The 26,122-nt window shown below is 38.4% G+C and overlaps 1 protein-coding gene across 1 annotated transcript in view; it reads left to right on the forward strand.

The window, feature by feature from the left end:
- LOC117403312 (heparan sulfate glucosamine 3-O-sulfotransferase 5) overlaps positions 1–25,731 on the forward strand; it is an 86,020-nt gene extending 60,289 nt beyond the window's left edge. Inside the window, exons 2-3 of the mRNA XM_034005372.3 lie at positions 20,579–20,720; positions 22,032–25,731. Of these exons, the coding sequence (XP_033861263.1) occupies positions 20,614–20,720; positions 22,032–22,962 (1,038 nt within the window). The 5' untranslated portion in view covers positions 20,579–20,613 and the 3' untranslated portion in view covers positions 22,963–25,731. The remainder of the gene's footprint in view (positions 1–20,578; positions 20,721–22,031) is intronic.
- The last annotated feature ends 391 nt before the right edge of the window (positions 25,732–26,122 follow it).

The raw sequence follows: 26,122 nt of genomic DNA on the forward strand, positions 1-26,122 counted from the left end.
CATAATAAATCATAATAATACAAGCACATTATATTGGGGTGGGACACCCCGCCACAAAACCAAATTACTCTTTCTGCATAAATAGAATGAGATGCTATATTCTGTTGGGGTGCATTAGCAATAGGACTATAGAAATCTGATGCATTTTTAATTCAGGCTTTCAGAACTGAACATTTCAAACAGATAGTGTCTCAGCAGCGATCTTTTCTCTAAAACTAAAATAATACAATAAAATATTCTTCTTGCATCTATCCAGGCTCCAGCCAAGCGTAAAAATAGGCCCAAAGTCCATAATGATACACCACACAAGGAGAATTACACTCAACTTTAAAAGTTTAAGAAGATACAGTGCTTGATGTAATGCCTAAACACACAGAAATATGCCCTGATATGCCCTCTCTGTGCATTGGTGCCACAGGTTCAAGACTGACATCCTGGACTAAAATGTTGTGAGTTTTAGGTTTCTGTAGTTGTGAATAGTTTTCCCTGTAGAGAATGAGATAACAACATGTGTTTTCCGTAACACTCACCCTTAAAGTTTCCGCTGTTTTTTTTTAATTTGTATTTGTCAGGTAATAATAGGCTTTTCTCTGCTCTCTTGATTTTTGACAGCAGTGACTGGAGCTTTTGTTGTAGATCTTGGCTGTATATCAACATGGAGTTCTGCATTGGCCATGGCACTCCCTTGGTAACATTCATTGCTTAGGTTCAGCGGGTAAAAGGAGGTGATGGACTTGACAGGGAAGTGAGCTTGTTTGTTGATGTCCAGTTCTCAGGATGGATAGGTGGCTATCAGCAAGGAGGAAGACATCCAAATTGGGGATTCAAAGTTTGTAAAACGGATACAATTGAAAAAAAAATTGCATACAAAAATAGTATTTCTGGAAGATTTTAAGAAAGAACATAAAAAAAGGTTTTACTGATTCTAATATTTTGCCTTACTGTTTAGATACAGTAGCCTTCATTTAAAATGTGAGCCAGCCTGTTGCCTCGGTGAGCAAATTTTCCATGGTTTAGTTGAGCTTCTGTGACCTGATTTTCAGACAGTGTATCCCAGCAGTGCTCTTTAACTCATGATGAGAATGTGGCAGGTTTCAGCTGCAATGGGGGCGATGGCTGCCCCCCAAGGGAGGGGGGGAGGTTGAAAACCAAACCCTTCTCTAGTGCTGGTTAAGAGAGCAGCACACTAACAAGCCCAGCTGTTGGGATACCACAGCTGCTCCAGCCAGTGATGACTCTCCCAGCAGGTGTATCCTCTTGATTCCTTAGGGAAGACAATAAACATGGGGAAGAAACTGGCCATGAATATTGCATTGTTGAATAAACACTGACATGTAGCTCGAACTAAGAAAAGTACACATGAAAATACACGTGCAAAAAAAAAAAGCAGATATTTCATGGCAGTGTGGATTAATTACATGTAAATATGAAAATGTCATGTATCAGAAGGGAATAGTGCTGCTTGTCAGACCCACGGTTGCCTGCTCAATAGCGCTAATGGTACAATTAACTCTGATCAGCTCTGATCCCTGAGAATCCTGTTGTGAGATTAGAGCGACAATATGGAGATTAGTGCCTGGGGGAGTCGGCATGGCTGTAGGAATACGACTTATTAATCCTCAGATAAAGCTTTAATTGGACACGGGAGCTCTCATTGCTCCATTGTTAAATGCTGCCAATCCCTGTTGGAATTGGGGAGTTGATGAAGAGAGAGCTGGGGAGAGGCTCTTGTGCAATTATGGCACCCATACAGGTAATGAGCATGCCCTCCAGGAAAATGTAGCTTTCAGAAAACGGTTCCATTTAATTATTTAGCAGCATTGTTTACTCAGTGACACCGTACCTCTTATTGTATTGGGAGCCAGTGTTCTAGCTGTAATGTAGTTACTACTATTTTTTTTTTAATTCATGGATATAATAAATGTGTTGCAAAGAGTCCTTACAGTGACCGGAGGCAGGTTTAGCAGAAAACATCTTGAAAACGTTTCTTAAAAATCACTGTAAGAGAAAAGGCTCATTTCTGCTGTCAGCACTGCCATTAGGCAGAAGCAATTTCCGAGTCTGTTTTCCAAAGCCAAGAGGAGCTGTTGATTAGGGGTTGTCAAAAGTTGCCATCATAGGAATGTAGTGCTATCAAGAGCCTCATTGTGGGGAAATGGTTTGGAAACAGTAGCTTGACATTGGTTTTATTGGTATCCTAGTGTGTCCAGTTGCTATGTGAACTTTTGGGAGTCTTCCAGGCTTTCATACAATTCCTCCTCATGGCATTGGGAAATGGGTTATTTAGCATGATAAATGTGCTGCACTCAAACAATTGGTTGTGACCTCTCTGATCTGGGTTATGGTGATTGTTTTTCCAACCATATACAGCACAATTTTCCTACCATCGAAACTGACAGAAAGCCTATTAACAGACTAAAACTGAGTCAACCCTGCAGTGGAGGCTTCCCTTGACTGCTCAAAACAACCTCTTCAGTTCCTGTATGCATTTAAATGGCAAATGGGATTTTCATTGTAAATCATAGAGGGTAGTTTTGTTTGGTGAAAAATGCACATTCTAGATTATAGCATAAAAAAAGGATGTGTAGGATTTCTAATAAAATAATCCCGATATGCATTTAAATTAGCCGAAGGAATGAGGGAATAAAGGCATCCAAAGTATTTTTCTGAAATAAATATAAACTTTTTTTTTTATTTATTCAGTTTAAATGATTTTTACTTGCATGCAGCACATTGTAATATAGGCAGCTGTTTACTGTACCTTTTACATTTCCAAGCAAGGTGTGTTTCTGTATAAGGTCTTGGTGTTTATAAAGAGGGTTTTTGATTAAGTTGTTTACTTGCTGCTTTTCTTTTTGTTGCAGTCGGATGACATCTAATAAGCAGCGAGAGACAGGCACACTGTTTAAAGTCACATGACAACCGCATGGTAGGACTTCACGGACCACAGCAGATCTCATACTAGTTCATGAGCCTATGAACTATTACAGTGTACAGTTAGCAAATTATTGGGGTATATTATTAAAGGGTACTTCATCAGTAAAATTACAGGTAGGTCTTCCACTGGAGTCATTTATGAAGAGTTCCAGCAGTGGTCATCAGGTGGGACATGCACGTCAGTAGTAAGTTTTTTCAGTTTCCGTTAATTTAATTGTCAGAACGTTGCACATTTATGGTCAGTAATTTATAGTGACATCTGAATCTGCAAAATGAAAGCGCTGACTGGGTATGTTCATATTTGTAACTCTGAATTGCACTTAAAAGAACAATAAATAGATAAGCCTTTCATTCACCTAAAGGTTTGGAAAAGAAACACTGTAGGAGAGTGTGGCAAGCTGGCTTGTGGGGTGACGTCAGACCAGGAAATGAATGAAAATCAACAGCAGACTGCGTATATGAATGCATTGCTTGCTTGGTTATTATAAACAAACAAAATAAAAGGTTTGTTAAACAAAACAGTTTTGTAAAACAAAACAGCATGTGGGCCAAAACAAACATACAAAACACAAAATAAAGTGAACACGTGCGTGTTTTAAATACACAAAACAGTACATTTAAATAATACAACTAATACAAAATAACACAAAACATAATATGCACCGGGGTGGGGAGTACCCTCTCACAGAGAACAACTGCAAGATTGTTGGGGACTGTTATGTAGAAATCAACTATCATGATTATCTTGGCAAACAAACACAACACTGCTTTTCACACCAATCATGTAGGTCATAGAGTTTAACTGCATATAGCAGAGAGGGAGGTGTGTGAGCTGTGGGCTGTGTTATGAGGACCACTGCGCTGGTAGTTACTGAATAGCATCTTGCCACCCATGACCCAAAGGAAATTGAAAACCAAGTATTACTTCATTAGAGAACCATAATTATGAGAGGGCAGCAGTGTGGAGTAGTGGTTAGGGCTCTGGACTCTTGACCAGAGGGTCGTGGGTTCAATCCCCAGTGGGGACACTGCTGCTGTACCCTTGAGCAAGGTACTTTACCTAGATTGCTTCAGTAAAAACCCAACTTTATAAATGGGTAATTGTATGTAAAAATAATGTGATATCTTGTAACAATTGTAAGTCGCCCTGGATAAGGGCGTCAGCTAAGAAATAAATAATAATAATAATAATAATTCAGATGCATTGCAGTGATAACCTCTGGGACTGCAGTGATGCTGGAACTGAACTCTTGGTAACACAATTACTAACCCTTTTTTACTGTCTCAGTTTAGCCAGATTTATCTTGTAGAGATGAATACAGTATTTAGCATTATAATGAGGCTCTAGTGCATTATGAGAGAATATTTCATCTGACTTAGCATGGGCCACAGAGTAAATATAGATATTATCCCTGTAATATATATATATATATATATATATATATATATATATATATATATATATATATATATACAGACATGCTCAAATTTGTTGGTACCCCTCCACAAAAAACGAAGAATGCACAATTTTCTCTGAAATAACTTGAAACTGACAAAAGTAATTGGCATCCACCATTGTTTATTCCATATTTAATAGAAATCAGACTTTGCTTTTGATTTTTTATTCAACATGATATTGTAAGTAAGAAAACAAATGAAAATGGCATGGACAAAAATTATGGGACCGCTAACCTAATATTTTGTTGCACAACCTTTAGAGGCAATCACTACAATCAAACATTTTCTGTAGCTCTCAATGAGACTTCTGCACCTGTTAACAGGTAGTTTGGCCCACTCTTCCTGAGCAAACTGCGCCAGCTGTCTCAGGTTTGATGGGTGCCTTCTCCAGACTGCAAGTTTCATCTCTTTCCATAGATGTTCGATAGGATTCAGATCAGGGCTCACAGAAGGCCACTTCAGAATAGTCCAATGTTTTGTTCTTATCCATTCTTGGGTGCTTTTAGCTGTGTGTTTTGGGTCATTATCCTGTTGGAGGACCCATGACCTGCGACTGAGACAGAGCTTTCTGACACTGGGCAGTACGTTTCGCTCCAGAATGCCTTGATAGTCTTGAGATTTCATTGTGCCCTGCACAGATTCAAGGCACCCTGTGCCAGGCGCAGCAAAGCAGCCCCAAAACATAACCGAGCCTCCTCCATGTTTCACTGTAGGTATGGTGTTCTTTTCTGAAAGCTGCATTTTTTCGTCTGTGAACATAGAGCTGATGTGACTTGCCAAAAAGCTCCAGTTTTGACTCATCTGTCCAAAGGACATTCTCCCAGAAGGATTGTGGCTTGTCAATATGCATTTTAGCAAATTCCAGTCTGGCTTTTTTATGTTTTTCTTTCAAAAGTGGAGTCCTCCTGGGTCTTCTTCCATGGAGCCCACTTTCGCTCAAAAAGCGACAGATGGTGCGATCAGAAACTGACGTACCTTCACCTTGGAGTTCAGCTTGTATCTCTTTGGCAGTTATCCTTGGTTCTTTTTCTACCATTCGCACTATCCTTCTGTTCAATCTGGGGTCGATTTTCCTCTTGCGGCCGCGCCCAGGGAGGTTGGCTACAGTTCCATAGACTTTAAACTTCTTAATAATATTTGCAACTGTTGTCACAGGAACATCAAGCTGCTTGGAGATGGTCTTGTAGCCTTTACCTTTACCATGCTTGTCTAGTATTTTCTTTCTGATCTCCTCAGACAACTCTCTCCTTTGCTTTCTCTGGTCCATGTTCAGTGTGGTGCACACAATGATACCAAACAGCACAGTGACTACTTTTCTCCATTTAAATAGGCTGAATGACTGATTACAGGATTGGAGACATGTGTGATACTAATTAAAGAAACTAATTAGTTTGAAATATCACTATAATCCAATTATTTATTATCTTTTCTAAGGGGTACCAACAAATGTGTCCAGGCCATTTTAGAATATCTTTGTAGAATAAGCAATAATTCATCTCTTTTCACAGCTTCTTTGCTTTATTCTATGACATACCAAAGGCATGCAAGTATACATGATAAAATAGCTTTTAATTTCATCACTTTTCAGGAGAAATGAAGCATTATTTCAATGACCTGTAAGGGTTCCAACAAATTTGAGCACGTCTGTATATATATATAGAGAGAGAGAGAGAGGTGACAGCAGAAATAGTAATCATAATGAAAAATATTTAAAAAAACACACCAAGAAAGCAAATGCTAAGATGTGTTTTATGTCTAGTATTTATGTCTAGTTGGTAGAGGTTCCAGAAAATCAGACTCCTGATGATTAGTTAAATCTGGAAAATGAAAGTGAGCAATGACTCTGCAATACATATGGCTGATTATACTGTGACAGACCTGTGTCATTCCATATAAAATATTGCCTGTTTCACTGCCAAGTGTGTACAACATTGTGATGTAACAGAGGTAATTGATTCTGCTGGTGTCAATGTGAAATTAGAAGAACAACTAAGGACTATATGACTTTTCTTCCTCAATATGAGCAAGAAATAACATTAAAAACAGTTACTCAAAAAAAAAAAGTCTGATTCCTTGACAATAAGCTTGGTGTTTTTGTTCCCAGTATGTCAGGCCATGTTATATATTAATTTGTTGATATACTGTATTTTTCAACAGACATACCTCAACACCTTGGCTTATATCGCATATATTCTTCCATATATCTGGAAAACTGTTTTTGTAATAAAACATTATTTAGCATGAGTTATTGACAGTGGGCCTCATTTACAAAAGGGCACTAAACATTATGGTGCACCATAATTGCAATTAGTGTGCACGTTCATGATATCCGTATTTACTATTACAATTGTATTGATTACACTATGTAACACAATTTTTGTTCCTGGGTAGTAAGTGTTATTTCCTAATTGCTTATGCCTCAAAAGTATAGAAAATGGCTATTATTCCCCACAAACTTTGCTTTTGTGACCAGGACAGTGATATTTTGAAAAGTACCTATTTCCAATGAGAAAACTGGCGAATTTGTGTCTTTTCGTTCACATAAAGTCAGAAAAAAACAACATATGAATCCAAATTAATATGTATTTATACTAAAGTAATACAAAAATGACTACAAAAGATTTAGAAGTGAGTAGTTTTTCAAGATTTACGATTATACTGTAAATCACTTTCACGAATCAGCCCCCAAATGTAGTCTCCCATCATGTTCTCGTTATACTGTCATCGGTAGCGGCATTCAAAGTCCAGTATATCCTGGTGGAAGCGCTCGCCTTGCTCCTCTGAGTACGCTCCCATGTACTTGCCCAGGAAGCTCCGAACCACTGCGACAAAGCTGTTCCAAGCCGCTTTCTCCTTACTAGTGAGCTTCTTGGGGAATTCATTGCACTCCAGGATCTTCTTTATCTGTGGTCCGACGAAGACACCGGCTTTGACCTTTGCCTCAGACAGTTTAGGGAAGAAGTCTTGAAGGTACTTGAAGGCTGCCGACTCCTTATCTAGAGCTGTGACAAATTGTTTCATAAGGCCCAATTTGATGTGCAGTGGTGGCATCTGCACCTTCCGGGGGTCCACCAGTGGCTCCCACTTGACATTGTTCCTCCCCACAGAGAACTCGGTCCGCTGTGGCCAGTCCCGCCTGTGGTAGTGCGCCTTGGTGTCCCTGCTGTCCCAAAGGCAAAGATAGCAGGGAAACTTGGTAAAGCCTTGGAGACCCATCAGGAATGCTACCATTTTGAAGTCTCCTATGACCTTGATGCCATCTCAGAAAAATGCAGATATGTATCCACTTAGGCAGCTGGAACTAAATTGAACTGGTGGGCTTAAGGCCCCTGTATTTATACTACTATTTATATTACTGGAAAGTTCTAGAAAGTTCTAGAAGTTACTCCAAGTTTTACTCAGCACTGAATCTATCTGGAATGTTCTGGAAAATAGGTAAATTTCAAAATATCACTGTCCTGGTCACAAAAGCAAAGTTTGTGGGGAATAATAGCCATTTTCTATACTTTTGAGGCATAAGCAATTAGGAAATAACACTTACTACCCAGGAACCCCAAAAAAAATAATTTGTTACACGGTGTTATCGCGCGAAATAGTGGGCATATTATGGCGCACACTCATTTTATTGTGCCACACTATGGTAATCAGTATGAATATGTGATTGGTATAGTAATGAATGAATGTATTTAAATGAGACACCCCCCCCCCCGCTCTGAATAATGAGATGAGCTTTATTCACACCGTATTTACTAAAGGGCGATAATCGTAGTGTGCACCTTAAAGTGAGTGATAATTAGTTTGTTTGGAAACCAGGCTTTAACCACTGATAGGCGCACTATTTAAACCTATTTTTCCGGTCTGAAATCTATCTGGCATCATGGAGGCATTACTTACATTTTTCAAGCAGTGATAATTACCTGTAAATAACAGGTTATATTAACCGTGAATTAATGTTATAATTTTCTTCATTGGTACATATAATAGAGTAGTTAAATAAAACACTGGACCAGACAAGTTATTATAATTTAAAACTGCCTCCCCCACTAGAAATTCTAACTCCTCTGTGTACTGTTTTAGTTTGCGTTGTCTGTCCCCTGTGGAGAGCTGCGTCTGTTGATCGCTCATTTTTGGTCAATGTAAGCCACCTCCACCTTTCACAATAAGCCACTGACCAAAAGATACACCTGGACTGCTGGGGCTTTTTATATCACGGTGGTCACGGGTAAGTCTTGGACATTATCATGCACATTAAATTGTTACTCACAATACATGTAGTGTGCACGCTATGGTATGTAAATTAGCCAAATAGTGTGCATGTAAATGAATGTGTTCTCTGTTAGTAAATAGGACAGTAAATTTAGATTTATTGTGCACATTAGGCTCACTACTTAATGTGCACGTTACAGATACACTTAGTGCCCTTTCGTGAATGAGGGCCAATATTTGATTCTGAGGTTGTGTGGGGGTGTCTCTCTTCGATTCTGGGGTTGTGTGAGTGCATCTCTCTTCGATTCTGGGTTTGTGTCGGGGTGTCTCTTCGATTCTGGGGTTGTGTGGGGGTGTCTCTCTTCGACTCTGGGGTTGTATGGGGGCGTCTCTCTTCAATTCTGGGGTTGTGTCGGGGTGTCTCGCTTCGATTCTGGGGTTGTGTGGGGGTGTCTCTCTTCAATTCTGGGGTTGTGTGGGGGTGTCTGTCTTCGATTCTGGGGTTGTGTGGGGGTGTCTCTCTTCGATTCTGGGGTTGTGTGGGGGTGTCTCTCTTCGATTCTGGGGTTGTGTCGGGGTGTCTCTCTTCGATTCTGGGGTTGTATGGGGGTGTCTCTCTTCAATTCTGGGGTTGTGTGGGGGTGTCTCTCTTCGATTCTGGGGTTGTGTGGGGGTGTCTCTCTTCGATTCTGGGGTTGTATGGGGGTGTCTCTCTTCGATTCTGGGGTTGTGTCGGGGTGTCTTTTCGATTCTGGGGTTGTGTCGGGGTGTCTCTCTTCGATTCTGGGGTTGTGTGGGGGTGTCTCTCTTTGATTCTGGGGTTGTGTGGGGGTGTCTCTCTTCGATTCTGGGGTTGTGTCGGGGTGTCTCTCTTCGATTCTGGGGTTGTGCGAGTCATACTGAGGTAATAAAAAACTCTATCGAAAGACTGGACTGTTTCTGGAAAGCTGTTATAAAGAAGAAAATACAATTTCCTTTCATTAGTGACTACACTAGGAACCAACTTCAGGTAGGGGAAAGTGGGTTATACTGCTATCCCTTGAGTACAACCAAAGCCAATTTAGCTACCTTCTGTAGATGGACTCAGCTTAGAAGTGTTGGATTGGAGTGCATGTAAACAATGTCAAAAGAATCAAATTATCGCATTACCATGCTGTGAACTGGGAACAGTTTTCTGACTGAAATAAAAGCACTTAGATCGTGGCCATTATGTTACAAATACCATTAAAAGACATTGAGTCACACCGCTATTTATAATAATTTAAATTTAGCTATTTAAACAAACAACAAAAAAACACATGTTATTCAGTCCATTATCATATTGCATATACATGTTTTATTACAATGAGCCCTTTTACAGTAGTTAAAGACTAGAGGCTATACTAAATTAAAGACTGCATAATATTCTACCCAAAGTCTGATTCAGTGTTAAGTACTATAAAACATCAATCCATTTAATGATATTGCTACATGAAGGAAAAATTCAATTTGAACTGATTTCTCTCAAGCATGAGATCCACTAATGCACAAATGAATAAAGCTCTGCTGCAGACATGCTGGTGCCAGAGGACAGTCCAATACAATGGCAGAGCAGCAGGTGCAATAAATAATGTATGTATAATATCACAAGATAGACGGGCTAAAGTGAAGAACTCATGAGAATTTGTCTCAAAGCAGAGACCCGAGCTAAACAGTACAGATCAATAATAATAAACTGAATAGTGCTGAATTATTCAAGACACTTTTTTTTTTTTTTTTTTTTTTTTGCTGAGGGCACTCAGATGATCTGGTTTTGGATAACAGGACAAGTTATTTTTTTCTCTCACAGAACCGATTCATCAGTCATTGTATGCAAGTCGTGGTGGTGTTCAGAACAAACCCACTGAGGAATGTTGCCTTTTTTTTAATTGTAACTGTGTTGAAAAAGATAATGCACAAATCCTTTTGTAGCACACACATAGAAACTAGAAATGAACAACTGCAGAATTTATTTCAAGGGCTCTCTAAGCAGTTTTATGTAACATTTAACATCTTTTTCAGAAAAACAACTTTGTACATTTTCCCTGTGACAAAAATGTTAAGTTGCACGATTGTCCTAAAACACACTGTAAAACTTGAATAACACAGAAGATAAAAATAATTCAGAATTCAAAACCAATGAATTATGACGTCCTTATTTCAGGGATCTGTTTAGTTTCAATCGAAGCTCATAAGTCAGTAATTGGTTCTTTCTTGTCTTTTATAGTTAAATAGAATCGAGATACAAAATAAATTATGCAAAAGAACATTTTTTTTTGTTATTTTAGGAGTGTGTGCAAACATCCTAATGAGTTAGAGAATAATCAGCAATCCCTTACAGAAAAGTTTTAAAAATACCAGTGGGATATCATTATAAACAGTGCTGTCAATATAATTACCTTGCAGCAAACCATGGCATTATCAGTGCAACACATTGCATTAAGAAAAGTAATTCACAGTGGCCCTGAGAAGGTAGCACACTGGCAGTGGTGCACTGCGGCTTGCCATTATGTATTGGTTATTATCATTGTGAGAGCATTGATATGTTCCCACTGGTATCATCCTACAGTACCAAAAGCTCTTTATAGTAACCCCTATGCTGAAAACTAAAGATATTGGAAACATGGATACTCAATATTTCTGTCAGAGTGGTGCCTGCTTGTTCTTACATGATGCTAATGTTTCAGCTGCAATATGGACTAGTCACATTTCTCTGTACATTCTTGATATTATGGCTTTACTGTTAAGGGTAATCAGGGGAAGTGGGCAAGTGTTACCAAAGTATCATTCCAGCAGTATTGTTTTGAGAGTAATATTTACTGAATAAAGAAAGACAACAGGGAATAATTAGCAACAGCGCCTCTGGAGTAGAACATGCTAAAAAATAATCTGTTTGATAGACTCATTAATTGAAGAACAGTTTATTTTTTTATTTTATTTAAGTTCCCACTTGATCATGGTGGCTTGTATTTAGCTTTTTCTCCTATGTGAACTTCAACCAGGACAAATCGACTGCAAATAAGAAAAAAATACTTTGGCTTATTAGTTTGTGTGTGTATATATATATATATATATATATATATATATATATATATATATATATAAATAAAAATTAGTGTCAAAACGGGGTGCGCTTGCCGGAAAGGCTGGCAGCTCCAGCCGTGGCGGTGGCAGCAGTAATGCTGCCTTCAGCACGGGACACTCCGGCCCTCCGTATTCCGGCAGTGAAACTGTTATGGGTGGAGGTGGTCTTTTCACCTCCCCCCCTTGTCTGTAGCCAGCGGCTCCCTCTTCTTGGGTCCGGCCACAGAAATTCTGGTAACAAAGCTGCCGCTTGCAGTAACAACACATCCCCAGACGGGGACGTGCAGGCATCCCTGGACGGGGACGTGCAGGCATCCCCGGGCAGTGGCAAAGCGGGCAGGAGTGGACCCTCGGGAGGCGATGGCCAAGGAGGGGGCAGCAACTCTGCAGGCGGAGACTGGAGCAACAGGTAAGCTCCCTCTAGTGGTGGAGGTGGGAGCAGCAGGTAGTCCCCTGACTCTGGAGACTGGTGCGGCTCTCCCTCGGTCACTGGAGACTGGTGCAGATCTCCCTCGGTCACTGGAGACTGGTGCAGATCTCCCTCGGTCACTGGAGACTGGTGCAGATCTCCCTTGGTCACTGGTGTGGCTATTCCTCAGTAGCTGGAGACTTGGGCTTCCCTTTCTTATGCAGTGGACACTCAGCCTCACCTCTCTTGGGCAATGGACACTCAGACTCCCCCCTCTTGTGCGATGGACACTCGGGCTCCTGTGCTTGCTGCCGGGCAGGCAACTCTTCCCTGACTGGCACACTGGGCGGCAGTTCCTCCTTCACGGGCATTAGTGATAGCACTTTCTGTATCAGGAGCTCTGATTTCACTGTCATTCTCGCCACTGATGCCCAAAATGCTCACACAGTCCACACCATCCTCTTGAACTGTCATCCAGGCAGTCCTTCCAGTGGTGGCTGGGATCACCACAATACACACAAATTGAGCCAGCGAGTAGGTGCTGGGACAGCCAGTCTTCCAGTCTTCTCAGGCTTTCAATCTTGCCATCAAGCCATGGTAGTGGGGGTGCCTGAACTGGGCCTGCTTCTGGAGTGGCAGACTATAAAACTGCAGTAAGTAGTCTACCTCCTCGGGCACAGGTAGTCCACAATGGCACCAGTCAGTTTCCTTTTTTTTTTTTTTTTTTTTTTTTTTTTTTTTTTTTAAACACAAAAGACTTCCTTGTGTGAAGAAACTGTTCGCATTCTCCACCATAGGTGACAGGCGTTCGCATTCTCCACCGGGGTGCACTTGCCACATGCAGGACCATTGTCACTTGTCTTTTTGTGTAAAAGGAACAGCACTCCACAAGAACAGGTAGGTTTTTAAACAAGGCAGGCCTGTGTTTATTTTTAAACACAAAACAAAATAAACAAAATCAAAACCTAACTCCTTCCAGGAGTGCTAACTAAACATTTCAGTTCTAAACTATACCAGACAGCTGTTTACCAGTCATATAAAAACAACATTTATTCAAGTATGTTTCAAACACTAGACCTTGTCTCTGGTTTCAGCTCCCTGGTAGTCTCTCCTAATGGAGTTTTGAGTTTTCTTTTTATAGCATGTAGCTGTTGCCAGTTAGCACCAATTATCCCATTTGGGAACAGCCACATTCTCACATGTATTTGGCAAGGACAGGATTAACCCCATCCCTGCCAACTACCACCAAACACATAAACACCAACACTATTTACAGACAGGGCGGTTGTGCAGACATAGTTAAGGTTTGAAGAAGGTCCTGTTTCAAGTCGATTTTACAACCAGCTCAAAAGGGCAGAAAAACAAGTAAAACTTGTTTTTCATTTTTTTTTTTAATTATTAAGATGCTTTTTCTATACACCTGTATCTCAAAAACTATAGCAAATTAAGGAGCCACGCTCGGCATGCACATAGTCCCGGGGGTATAGATGTGCAACGGGGTATTAATATATTTTGGGGGATCCTAGTTTTACAGAAATTGAACCCCAAACATAACGGTCTGACGTCACTGCTGTCTGACATCATTGCTAGGCAGAGTGACTTGCAACCTTTCCACTGCATTGAATATGGAATATATAGTTAAGCACACACAGCTCACATCTGTGTTTCCGTCTGGATTAACATTGGTAATCAGTGATAATGTTTTATTGTGTTTGTGACTTCATTGCACAGTGAACGTTGTTGTTTGTCATTACTTGAGCACCGCATCACCTTTACACCTGCGCACTGCAAACCACATTGCCACACATGGTTGTTATGTTCAGTTTTAAAACTAACAGTAGTACAGCACCGCTACGTTATGTACTGTTGCAACAGCTACCGTAAATTGAGCCAGGTGGTTTTGATGGCAGTCGCAAAAGAGACATGTGCATCTGTCTGGTTAACATTGAAGTGCCATTCCTGATCACCACTAAATTCAGTCATTGGGTGGAATTCCTTTACCAAGCAGGAGAAAACGGAATTTACAAACTCTGCCAAAGAAGGATTCATTCAAAGGAGGAAGCACACTTACTTAATGTGTGCCACATTATTTAATTTTGATTTATTTACTTATTTATTTTTAAATAAAGGCTACTTATTTTATCTTTTTGGTAAGAAACGATATCTGTGCAATAACTACAGATAAAGCATTCCTATTGGAAGACACACAGTTATTAATGGATCACTGAGTTATCACTGACATAAACCCAACAGGATGTTGTTTTGTTTCCGATTGAGTTCCTGAGAAGAATAGTCTCTGCAGTTCTTATTATTGAGGTGTACTTGCCGCTCGCTGTGTGTTATTGTTTTCTGTAAAACATTGATATCCTATCAGTTAAGAAAAGGCTTCATGCAAAAACTTGTTTTAATGTTGTCTTTATTACGCCGGCCAGAGACCCGCGCTTACAACCGTATTGTCATATTTTCTACATTTTCTTTAAATTCCCAAATTAATAAATCGAAACCCAGGTAGTAAAAAGATACCCGGGTAGCGTCGAATCATGTAAAACCCGACGGGTACCCGGGTTTTCGGGTACCCGTGCCGACCTAAAAACCTGTAGTAGTTTGTGAAGCTTAAAACCTGTAGTAGTTTGTGAAGCTTGTTGGTGGGGGGGGAGTACTGCTGTGAGAGAAAAGCCCTGATGAGCAATGTTGTAGTTATAGTCTTTTGTTCTTCATTCAGAGATATTGTGAATATTGGGCATACCTTCCAGTTGCTCTTTTGCCAAGGTCTTTAGAAATACCCTCTGCCATTTTTCAAGATTTCTTTTTTGCACACCGGTTTTTGATACTGCACTCAGATAGACAAGATTTCAAAGCCTACACCCCCTGGTAAATATATATATTTGAAGCTCTTACTCTTTAATATTAAATAATTTTAGTCGGGCTTTTAATATAGAATGGGTAAGGTTCTGTCTGTGGAAAAGAGGCTGTACAGTAATTAAGGGAGCTGAACCACAGTTTAATAAAAGAGATTTCATTTAACACCCCTTCAGGCAATGCCACTGTCAGGCCATTATCTCCAGGTTCAGTACCACGGCCTGACCAATGTTGGACTATAAATGTGGTTAGGATTTGAGTTCTCCTCAACTGTGCACAGTGGGTGTTAACAGCAAATGGGTTAGAAAACAGAGCATGGCTTAAGGATAAATAAAAGTGTTTGCTTATGTGTCTGCTGTCATCATCTGTATAGAAAAAACAATTATTTGCTTGTGTGTTTTTAATCCGTTTTCTGGCAGACTCAATATACAGTATAACATTTAAAAATGCAAGAAATAATTAAAATATATCACAAATACATCAAGCCCCCAAAAACAGATTGGAGTCCCAAGACAAAAATGGATGGTATTATTTTTTGAATCACTTCGAAATACGCTGTCAAAACTGGTTTGAAATGTAGTAATATATAGACCTAGTCACAAGGAATCTGCACTTCCAGTCTCAACACTGCAGTTCATAGGACAGCTTTGTAAAAAGTGTTTTAAAGGAACAGTAGTGTGTAATCATTCCTGAGAGGTCATGGCTGTTTAGCACCAGACCTTCATCATTGGAGGGGCACTAGTGAAATGGTCCTCTAGTTAAAGACATACAGGTCTGTGGAACTGACACCTGAATTAGCTGAGGTATTCAACCCATTGAGTCTTTTTAATGATCAGATCTTGGCAGATCTAAATACAGCCGCCCTTATCTACACATTGATACTGCCAGTGTTTCTCCCCAGGGACGATTTATTGATCCACTTCACTAAACATCACAAACATCATTAAAGACCATAACAATGAAACTGTAAAGAGTTCAATATTAGAAAGAGGCCCATATTAGAAAGAAGTCCTTATTAGAAAGAGGTCCATATTAGAGCAGGTTTATGAGTTTAAAGAAAACAGCGACTGTTTAGATATTACATTATTATTATTATTATTATTATTATTTTACTACATAATATATATATATATATATATATATATATATATATATATATATATATATATTTGTATTTGTTGTATTTGTAATAAACAGCACATTCCTGAAAAGCAATAAAACAAAAGTCCCCTGTAGAGTTGAGTTGTTTATATAGTACATAACTCCCAAGGGCTTACTCACCCATATTGCAGACAGTCTGTTTGCTGAGTTACTGAACCTGAATGCAATAAAGCTGATGTATAAAAATACTGATGAGCCTAACAAAATCCCAAACTATCACCTTCCCTCTCACTCTCCCATCGCTCCTATAACAATGCTCACTCCATTTATTGCAGGCTACAGTACACAGTGATTCAGTAAACTGTATTTGACAACAGAACACATTATTACACGAATATTATATCAACATTTATGGAAAGAAGTTGTCTAGAACCCTCACATTTGGAGGGAATAAGTGAAAGGAGAGGTTGAAAGCTGCAGTAAGTTAGAAGTACAAAGCAGTGGTACTATTTCAGATGTCTTATTAGCTGCTATGCTAGCCTGTGATGGTCTATAAATTGATAGACGCTTTGGTTTGTGTGATCTATGAATCCCTGACCTGTCATAGGCACTAAAAAATAATGAAAAGCATTTCAATTCAAACCGGCAGTCCACAAAATAAGGTATAGGCCTAAGGACAAAATGTTTGTTTCTGATACTTCTAAGTGATAACATTCCAATTGTATCAGTATTTTATTTCATAAGGCAGCATTGCTTCTGTTTGATAACTGCACACATTGAAAAATACTATATTATATATATATAGTATTATAGTATATATATATATATATATACACACACAGTTGTAATCAAAAGTTTACATACCCCAATGGAAATTTGTAATTTCTAGAAATTTCTCGAAAAAAAAGATTTTTTAGGAAAAATCTTTTGTAGCAAAAGTTTTGCTTTTGTGGATGAGGAAGAAGTTACAAGAAATACAATTGTTTATTTCAACATTTTTTTTGCAAAACTCAAAAAATGCTAATTCAAAAGTATTCATACCCTTTGATGCAATGATAGTATTGTCTACAAGGTGCTAGAAATTTCAATATGATAATTCAATTCAAACCTTTATTTAACTAGGTAATGACATTGAGAACAAGTTCTCATTTAAAATGCCGACCTGGCCAAGAGGCAACATAAATACAACAAACAACAATACACAGACAGTTAGAGACATTACAGCAATACGAAAAAAAACAAAAAAAACTAATAAAATCAGTGTCTGCTCTGACAAGCACATGAAACAAGGAAAAAAGCTTCAAGTCTAGAAAAGAAAGCACCCTCTGAGATAAAACCAGGGAGTTTAAGCCTTGATTGTAACTCATTCCAATCTTGAGCAGCTACATATTGGAATGAGTTATGCCCAACAGCAGTAAAAACACAAGGTACAATTAAACTAATCAAATTGCTGAATCGAAGGTTGTAATAGGAGACCAATATAGTCAATAATTAACTTAAATAGAGGGGTGATTTCCCGATTAGGGTTTTATAAATGATTCTGTACCAATGACATACCCGACATATTGCAGAACCTAATTCTAGAAAAGTCTAGAAAACGCTGGATTGTAGGTGAACATTCTTAGAGAGTATACAAGGGTTAGCATAGGATGCTGTCATTACCAATAAGTCAATATGGCAAAAAGTAAAGAGTTATCTGAAGACCTTAGGCAGAAAATTATTTATTGTCATAAAACTGGAAAGGATACAAGAAGGTTTCCAAGCATTTGAGTATCCCAATTTCAACTACTGTTTCTATTAATCAAGAACTTCTTTCACCATGAACAAGTAGAAGAATTGTGAGGAAGGTTAATAACAATCTGAGATTGATTGCCAAAGATATTCAAAGTGAACTGGCTGCAAGTGAGACTGGGGTTTCCATTTCAACCATAGGTCGAGTATTGCATGGTGAAGGTCTCAATGGTCGCAGGCCAAGGAAAAAGCCACTCTTAGGAAAACGTCACAAGGACAATCGCTTCAAGTTTGTAAAATGGCATTTGAATGATGGGTACGAGTTCTGGTCAAAGGTTTTGTGAAGTGATGGAACAGAAATCGAGCTATTTGGTCATGCTGATAGTCGTTATATTTGGAGAAAGTCTGGTGAGGCGTACAAAGAAAAGAACATCATACCTACTGTCAAGCATGGAGGTGGTAATATCCTTCTGTGGGGCTGTTTTTCCTCTAATGGCACAGGAAATTTAGTTTCAATACATGGTAAAAATGGATTCCATAGCATACCAAAAGATATTGTCTAATCATCTGAAACCCTCCACTACAAAACTTGGTTTAAAGCGCAACTAGACGTTCCAACACAACAATGATCCAAAGCACACAAAATCTACTTCAGAATGGTTAAAGAAGAATAAAATCAAGGTTCTGAAATGGCTTAGTCAAAGTTTCGATCTAAATCTGATTGAGAATCTTTGGTATGAGTTGAAAAAGGCTGTGCACAAGAGAAGTCTTCAGAATTTCAATGAACTGGAACAATTTTGCGTTGAAGAATGGTCACAAATCACTAAAGAATCATGCCAAAATCTCATTGACAAATATCCTAATCGTTTAAAAATAGGTTATTATTGCTAAAGGTGCCTCAACTAGATATTAATTTCATTGTCAGGGTATGAATACTTTTGAATTAGCATTTTTTGAGTTTTGCAAAAAAAATATGCTGAAATAAATAATTGTAGACATCTATTTCTTGTAACTTTCTTTCCTCATCCACAAAAGCAAAGCTTGTGCTGCAAAAGATTTTTCCTATAATTTGTTTGAGAAATTTCTAGAAATTATAAATTTCCATTACACTGGGGTATGTAAACTTTGACTACAATTGTATATATATACTGTGTATATATTACTGTTTAAACATTCTTTATAATGTGACACTAATGAGAGCAGGAATGCCCTAGTGTTCTTTATCATATCCTGGTTCATATTTAAATTTAATCATGCATATAATCTAACCACGAAAGTATTATTTAATACTGATGTCATTTAGTTCACAAAAAACCCCTGGATCACACTGTGGATAAGTAGTGATCCATTGCCCCCTGCTGGCTATGGGCGAGTGCAAGCAGGTTGAATGAAATGTTCATTTTGTTAACAGATCAATGACATTGAAACTATGGCAATTAAAAAAAAACAAAAAAAACATATCAATAATATGTGTCTTGGCGCATCCTTCAAACGAAACAAATAAATCTGTGCTTTCATGTATTAAAGTTCTGGAGCGTTATTTATTTATTATCTAGCTACAGTAGTTTAAACACATTTCATCACACCATTGAAAATTGAAAATTGCCAAGATATCATCTCCTTTGTTTTCGTAGGCCCACCACAAATCAAAAAATACTTCATTTGCAGCTCTAGACGAGTGTGCATTTTGGCAACAACGTGTGTACATTATACAGGCTTAAACTTTGCTTTTGTGATATATGTCATTATTCTTTCTAACTGTATGTAGGCCTATTTTAACCTGCATATGAGGAGGGGATCTGGATTTTAGGTTTTATCTTTTGCTCTTCAAAAAAAAATCACGTTAAACCCATTTTGATGAAACTATAGCTTTAAATTTAAAAAAAAAAGAAAAGCAATGTGATTCAGCATATTTATTAGGGCTGTGCTGACACTCATATTCGGAATTTCTTTTAATAAGTATTTATCGGCAGGTATTAAATAATCCATTTATTAATGTGTTGATTTCAAAGCAAGAAAACCGTCCTCTGATCCGGGGCACTGACATTTTCCTTCCACACTGCCATACGGCAGCAATGAATGGATTTATATAATACCTGCCGATAAATACTTCTTAAAGACCAGTACGAGTATCAGCACACTCCTAGTATTTATAGATATTACCAATGTCTCATCACATGGTTTTAACCTTAAAGAACAATAACCCATTTGATTGAATTGTACAGTTGATTATATATATATATATATATATATATATATATATATATATATATATATATATATATATATATATATATATATATGCCAGGATGATGTGTTGACTCCCGTATTGTATATTAGAATAGATATTTAAAATAAATAGGGACTTTTTTTCTTTAAAAAAAAAAAAAAAAGTGCTCATAACAATTTGGAGTAAATAGCTTGGGGAATCTTGTGGCGTTACCAACTTTAGCAGCCCAGACACTTGACCCTTTTGTTCACTGTGTATTAGGCTGATGTTAAACAGAAACAGTATTGTACACTGTAGATTTATAGCAATAGAGGGGAAACTACATTTATATCAACAGGACTCACATGGGACTAGTTGCCATAGACATAATTACATTAGATCATGGATCTTACTAAAAGCATCTTGGTTAATAGCAAGAGAGTGCCTTAAAAGATTTTGCAAGTGTGGCTTAATCACTTGTAGGAATTGATTGAATGTCTGTTAATAAACATTAGCCTGTCTTTCCCATGTGGTGATTAGTGGTTTATGTGCTCTGCTCCCTGCAGGCTGAAGACGCAGTCCTGAAGATTGATGGAGGGCCATGCTATTCAAACAGCAGGCGTTGCTGAGACAGAAGCTCTTTGTGCTAGGCAGCCTTGCTATTGGAAGTCTCCTGTATCTAGTTGCCAGAGTTGGGAGCTTGGATAGGTCAGTACACATCTTTTCTTCAGGTTGACATGTTTGTAAATGACCTCTGCTTTACATTCGGTTTAACATTGAAGCGATTCCAATACAGTACAGGTGCAAAATACATCTGCAGTGCTGTTGGGTCTGGGCCTGGTTTACACTCTTCCAAATCCACCACTGTAGCAGTCCAGTATACAACGAGAACCTGGAAACCCAGAGTGAGTCACAGACCATGTGGAATGGGATCTGTTTCTGAAGGCATCACTGCACCTCAAACAGAAACTGAATTGAATGTGCTGTCAAATAAATTGTTGTAGAGACCCATATTTTTAAATAGTGCACTACTGTTATGAAATCAGAATGTTGAAAGGAGAGTGTTTTTAATACTTTAATTAGACATTACTGTTCTTGGACGTTTAAATTGTGTCTCCTACTGTAAGGGAGGTCCCGCTGCAGGGAACCTTCTTCCGGACACACCATTGTATACCTGTGTGGGATTAAAGTCCTCTAAATGAATTCATATTCTTGAAAGTTGTGGTTATCCCGGTCTACAGACGGTGATAATGAGTAGCTCCCGAGGGTTCACAGCCGATCCATAGACCTTTACTTCCAGCTTGTTGAGAACCGGAAAATGTCTTTCCATCTCCTCTTTTATAGCATGTGACCAGGGTTAATTAATAACCATTATACATTGTAAAAAACTGCATTTACAAAATTAAAAAGAAACAACAATATAAAAACACTCTTTACCTGTGCAGGGCCTCAGCCCTGCCACAACATTGCACTGTAAAATGGTATTGCTTCGTGATTAGATGGGGGCAAGCTTACAAAGTCTCAGCTTAAATGCATATTTAGTCATTTGTTTCAAGGACATGCAAACAGTCATTTCACCAAAAAATACCCAACACCCACTGGATAATGTCTCAACAAAAATGGAAATGCTAAAAGAAACTGAAATTCAATGACAAATGTCTCGACTATGTTTCTTGAAGACATTGAAAAAGACTTCTAGTCAAAACATTTGTCATTGAATATTTGTTTATTGTATTAATCAGTTCAGCACTACTGAGTATGTATTACTGTGGGCAACTAAAAAATTAAACAAGTTTAACCAAAGAATTGAAAATGGAAATATCATTGGCTGCATTGGGAAATCCATCTAATCTGAAAATACCTCTTGAAGTTAGAATTGTGTAAAGACCCAGCTCAGTTTATCAATATGTAAAAAGAGAGACAGAGATAATGAAATAAATTTGGAATCTGAATCCAAGGTCTCTAACAAGACACATGCTGTCTAATTCTTTCACTTATTCATTTCCTTTTGCTTGACAGGCTCCAGCCTATTTGCCCCATAGAAGGTCGGTCAGGCTCCCACATCTCTGAGCAAATCCCCCTGCGCACCCTACAGTTCCAGCGTGGCCTGCTGCACGAGCTTAGGAAAGGCAACGCCATGATGGAACAGATTCGACTTCACAACCTGGTCCAGCAGCTCCCACAGGCGATCATCATTGGAGTGCGGAAAGGGGGCACCAGAGCCCTGCTGGAGATGCTGAACCTGCACCCAGCTGTGGTCAAAGCCTCCCAGGAGGTCCACTTCTTTGATAACGACCCCAACTACGCCAAGGGCATCGAATGGTACAAAGGGAAGATGCCCTTTTCTCACCCGCATCAAATCACCATAGAGAAAAGCCCTGCCTACTTCATCACTGAGGAAGTCCCAGAACGAATCTTTAAAATGAACTCATCTATCAAACTGCTTCTTATCGTGAGGGAGCCCACGACCAGAGCCGTTTCTGATTACACACAAGTGCTGGAGGGCAAGGAAAGGAAGAATAAGACCTACTACAAATTTGAGAAGTTAGCCATCGACCCCAACACCTGTGAGGTCAACACGAAGTACAAGGCGGTGCGCACCAGCATTTACACAAAACATTTAGAGAAGTGGCTCAAATACTTTCCCGTCGAACAGTTTCATGTCGTGGACGGAGACAGGCTCATAACGGATCCCTTGCCAGAGCTTCAGCTTGTGGAGCAATTCTTAAATCTCCCCCCAAGGATTAGTCAGTTTAACTTGTACTTCAATGCCACCAGAGGGTTTTACTGCTTGCGATTTAACATTGTCTTTAACAAGTGCCTGGCAGGTAGCAAAGGGCGAATACACCCAGACGTGGATCCCTCTGTTGTTACCAAACTGCGCAAGTTTTTTCACCCTTTTAATCAGAAGTTTTACCAGATCATTGGAAGAACATTTAACTGGCCATGAAGCTAAATGTTTACAACAATGACGCTGGACTATCAGATCTTTAAAAAAAAATGTCTGTTGCAAACTACAAAAAAGCACTTTTATTATTAAAATAAAGACAAGCAAATTATGATGCGACCAAATATGAAATGGGATCAATGTTTGTTTTATTTATTTATTTATAAAATATATTGGCAGTTTAAATGTCTAAATTCATTAATATTTTAAGTGACCATTCTAACCATATAACACATATTTACTGTTTAAAATGACAGATTTGTAGATTTCCATTTGTGTCTGTACGTGATTGTAATCTATGTCTTTAAGAACACTTAAGTGTTTATTTTGTAAAAGAAAACATCAGCCCAGATTTTCAACATTTGCAATTTGTAGCAGAAGATAGATAATGTTGCTCATACAACATTTTGAAAAATACATTACCCTCTAAAAACAAACAAAAAATATTTGATCTGCACAAAATAAAGTGTCTTTGTACTAAGACTCAAACACAATTTTGCTTCAGGGCAAATATAGGGCTGTAGACAATTCTGCAGGTTTTTTTGTTGTTGAGAAAAAGCCATGTTAAATAGCAAGTCACCGTTGCTATTTTTAAAATCATTCTGACGTGGGCTGTTTGATAGTAAAATGCATGACAGAACGTTGAGACATGAGCTAAGCTCCACTGGGGGGAGGGGGAGGGGGAGGGGGAGGGGAGGGGGAGGGGAGGGGAGGGGGTACGACGGACAGTACTGGGGACAATATAGATGTATTCATCTACCTTCTTTTTATTTTATTTAGTTTTAACTTAGTCCTTTATTTTGCCTTTCATAGTATTTTATAGTATTATGTCTCTTATTTCAATCTATTCCACACAAGGAACTGTTTACACGAATACTGCTTATCTGAAACTGTATGTCATAAGGAGCAATCAGCAATAATTATTAACACCTGGCATCATAAATAACAAACATTCACCCATCACTTGTAAATCGTAATACATTGTGTGGCAATGACACTAAGCTTGGTTGCTAAAGCATTTTTACTGCTTATTTCTAGCATGTGCAGAAACACTGTATCATGGCCAGCTATTGCAACTAGTTTGTTTTGTTGGTAACTGGCATTCACAGCAAGACCAGGAAGTCAAATTGAACTTTTTGACATATTAAAACAATACATTTTTAAAGTTAAAAAAAAAAAAACACAAAACGATATGATAAAATCTTGTGTTTTAGCTCCATTCAAGCTTTCATAAATACATCTATGGGCTGTTGTTTAAAGAAACGTTGAACATTTTTATTTTCAGGCATCCAGGTTTTATTCAGACAAACACAAAATTGCAGTGACAGGTGGCCGCCGCTAGGCTACCAGCAAGGATAGCCCTAGTGCAGGAGGACATACATAGACATGTTGTAATCAAAAATAATAACTCAAACAATGCAAAACTAAACACAGTGGGAAAACAGCTAAAAACAAGTTTGCCAAACACTGGTTTAGCGCTGCTCCAGATCCTACTCCCTGACACACTAAAGCAGAATCCCCTAAATGAATCCCTACACAGTTCACTCACGCTGGCTCTCCACACAGTTGTGAGGCTGCAAGTTTGCTGGAACTAGAACAAAAAAATAAAAATAAAAAGTCTTTCCAGCTCCTTTTTTATACCATGTGGCTGGGCTTAATTGATTAGTCAATTAAGATCCAGCCACATTCCACACATGGATTTGGCAGAGATAGGTTTAACCCCATCCCTGCCAAACTTAAATTCACAACTTATCTAGTACACACTTAATTTCAATATTTTGAAACTTTACATATACACAACAATACATTATTTACATGTGCAGGGCTTTTGCCCTGCCACAAGGCCTGTATGAGTATGCAACTTATTGATAAGTATTTTGGCAAACGTGAAGAGCATCAAAATAAACTTATCACTATTATAACACATTTATTTTCGAAAAAAATAAGGTATATAAATGATGGACATTGACAAAATGTTTGGTTCTTTTTAATCACTCGATCATTCATCCTTGACCATGACATGCTTGAGTGACTATGACTGAAGCATATGCACTTAATCACCTAATTAGTGAGAGAGTTGATTGGACACAGGATATGGAGTGATTTCAGCTGTTGAATTGTAAGCTTGAATAAAAGCAATAAAGAAAATCACAGAAAAAAAAACAATATGCCATGTCGGTCAAGAGAGCAGCGCCTTCATGCAATCAGCATGTTGGAGGCTGGACCAGGGCAGCGCACTGTGGATCGCCGTCTTGGGTGCTCACAGCCAGCAATTTCAAACCTGGCGAGACGGTATAACCAGACACACTCTGTCAATGACAGACCACAAACTGGGAGACCAAGAGTCACAACATCTGCCCAAAATCGACAGATCATTTTGCAGCATCTTTGTGATGTCAATTGTTAATCAGCACAATAAAAAGTCACTGCTAGTGAATTTTATCCAAATATAAGTGATATGTTTCTTTTGATGCTCAAATATAAGTGATACGTTTCTTTTGATGCTCAAATATACATGATACGTTTCTTTTGATGCTCAGTATATGTTTATATCAAAAAGAACAAGTCCATGCATTTTTTTATACCAACATTACTGATTTAATTGTTTCAACACTTATTTGTGAACTAAATTGTATGTATAATGTGGTTTAAATATTCTTCATTTCTGTGCAAAGAAGTCATTTCAAGAATATGGAAACGGAAACTACAGAAACTAACGCGCACCCACACATTTATCATCAATGTTAATTATAAATGTATTTATCAAACCTGCTTCTTTTGTTTGCTTCATTTCTAAGGATTAGTGTGTTTTTTAAACTTATAAACCAATGTTAAAATATATATTTATTAGCTCTATAAATATATGTGGGGCACTGCTACTTAAAGCAATGAGGAAACTAGCCCATTGTAACACTGAAGTAGCTGACCAAAAAAGGGGTCTTTCTGCTGCTAGTTAATTTTTGCAAATAGCTTGAAAATGCAGACGTTGGCTATGCTTACACCAGACAAATTGGGACACTGTTTGCTTACGATATGATAACATTTTCGTTTTACAACATAGCAGGTGGGTGTCATTGTATTTTAATTGAGGTGGGGCTTAAGCTGAAATTTTATATGGTGTTAACCATATAGCAAAGCAAAATAGCTGTCTGGATGATCACAT

This window comes from Acipenser ruthenus, chromosome 5, assembly GCF_902713425.1.
Source record: "Acipenser ruthenus chromosome 5, fAciRut3.2 maternal haplotype, whole genome shotgun sequence".
In the NCBI taxonomy this organism is placed as follows: Eukaryota; Metazoa; Chordata; class Actinopteri; order Acipenseriformes; family Acipenseridae; genus Acipenser; species Acipenser ruthenus.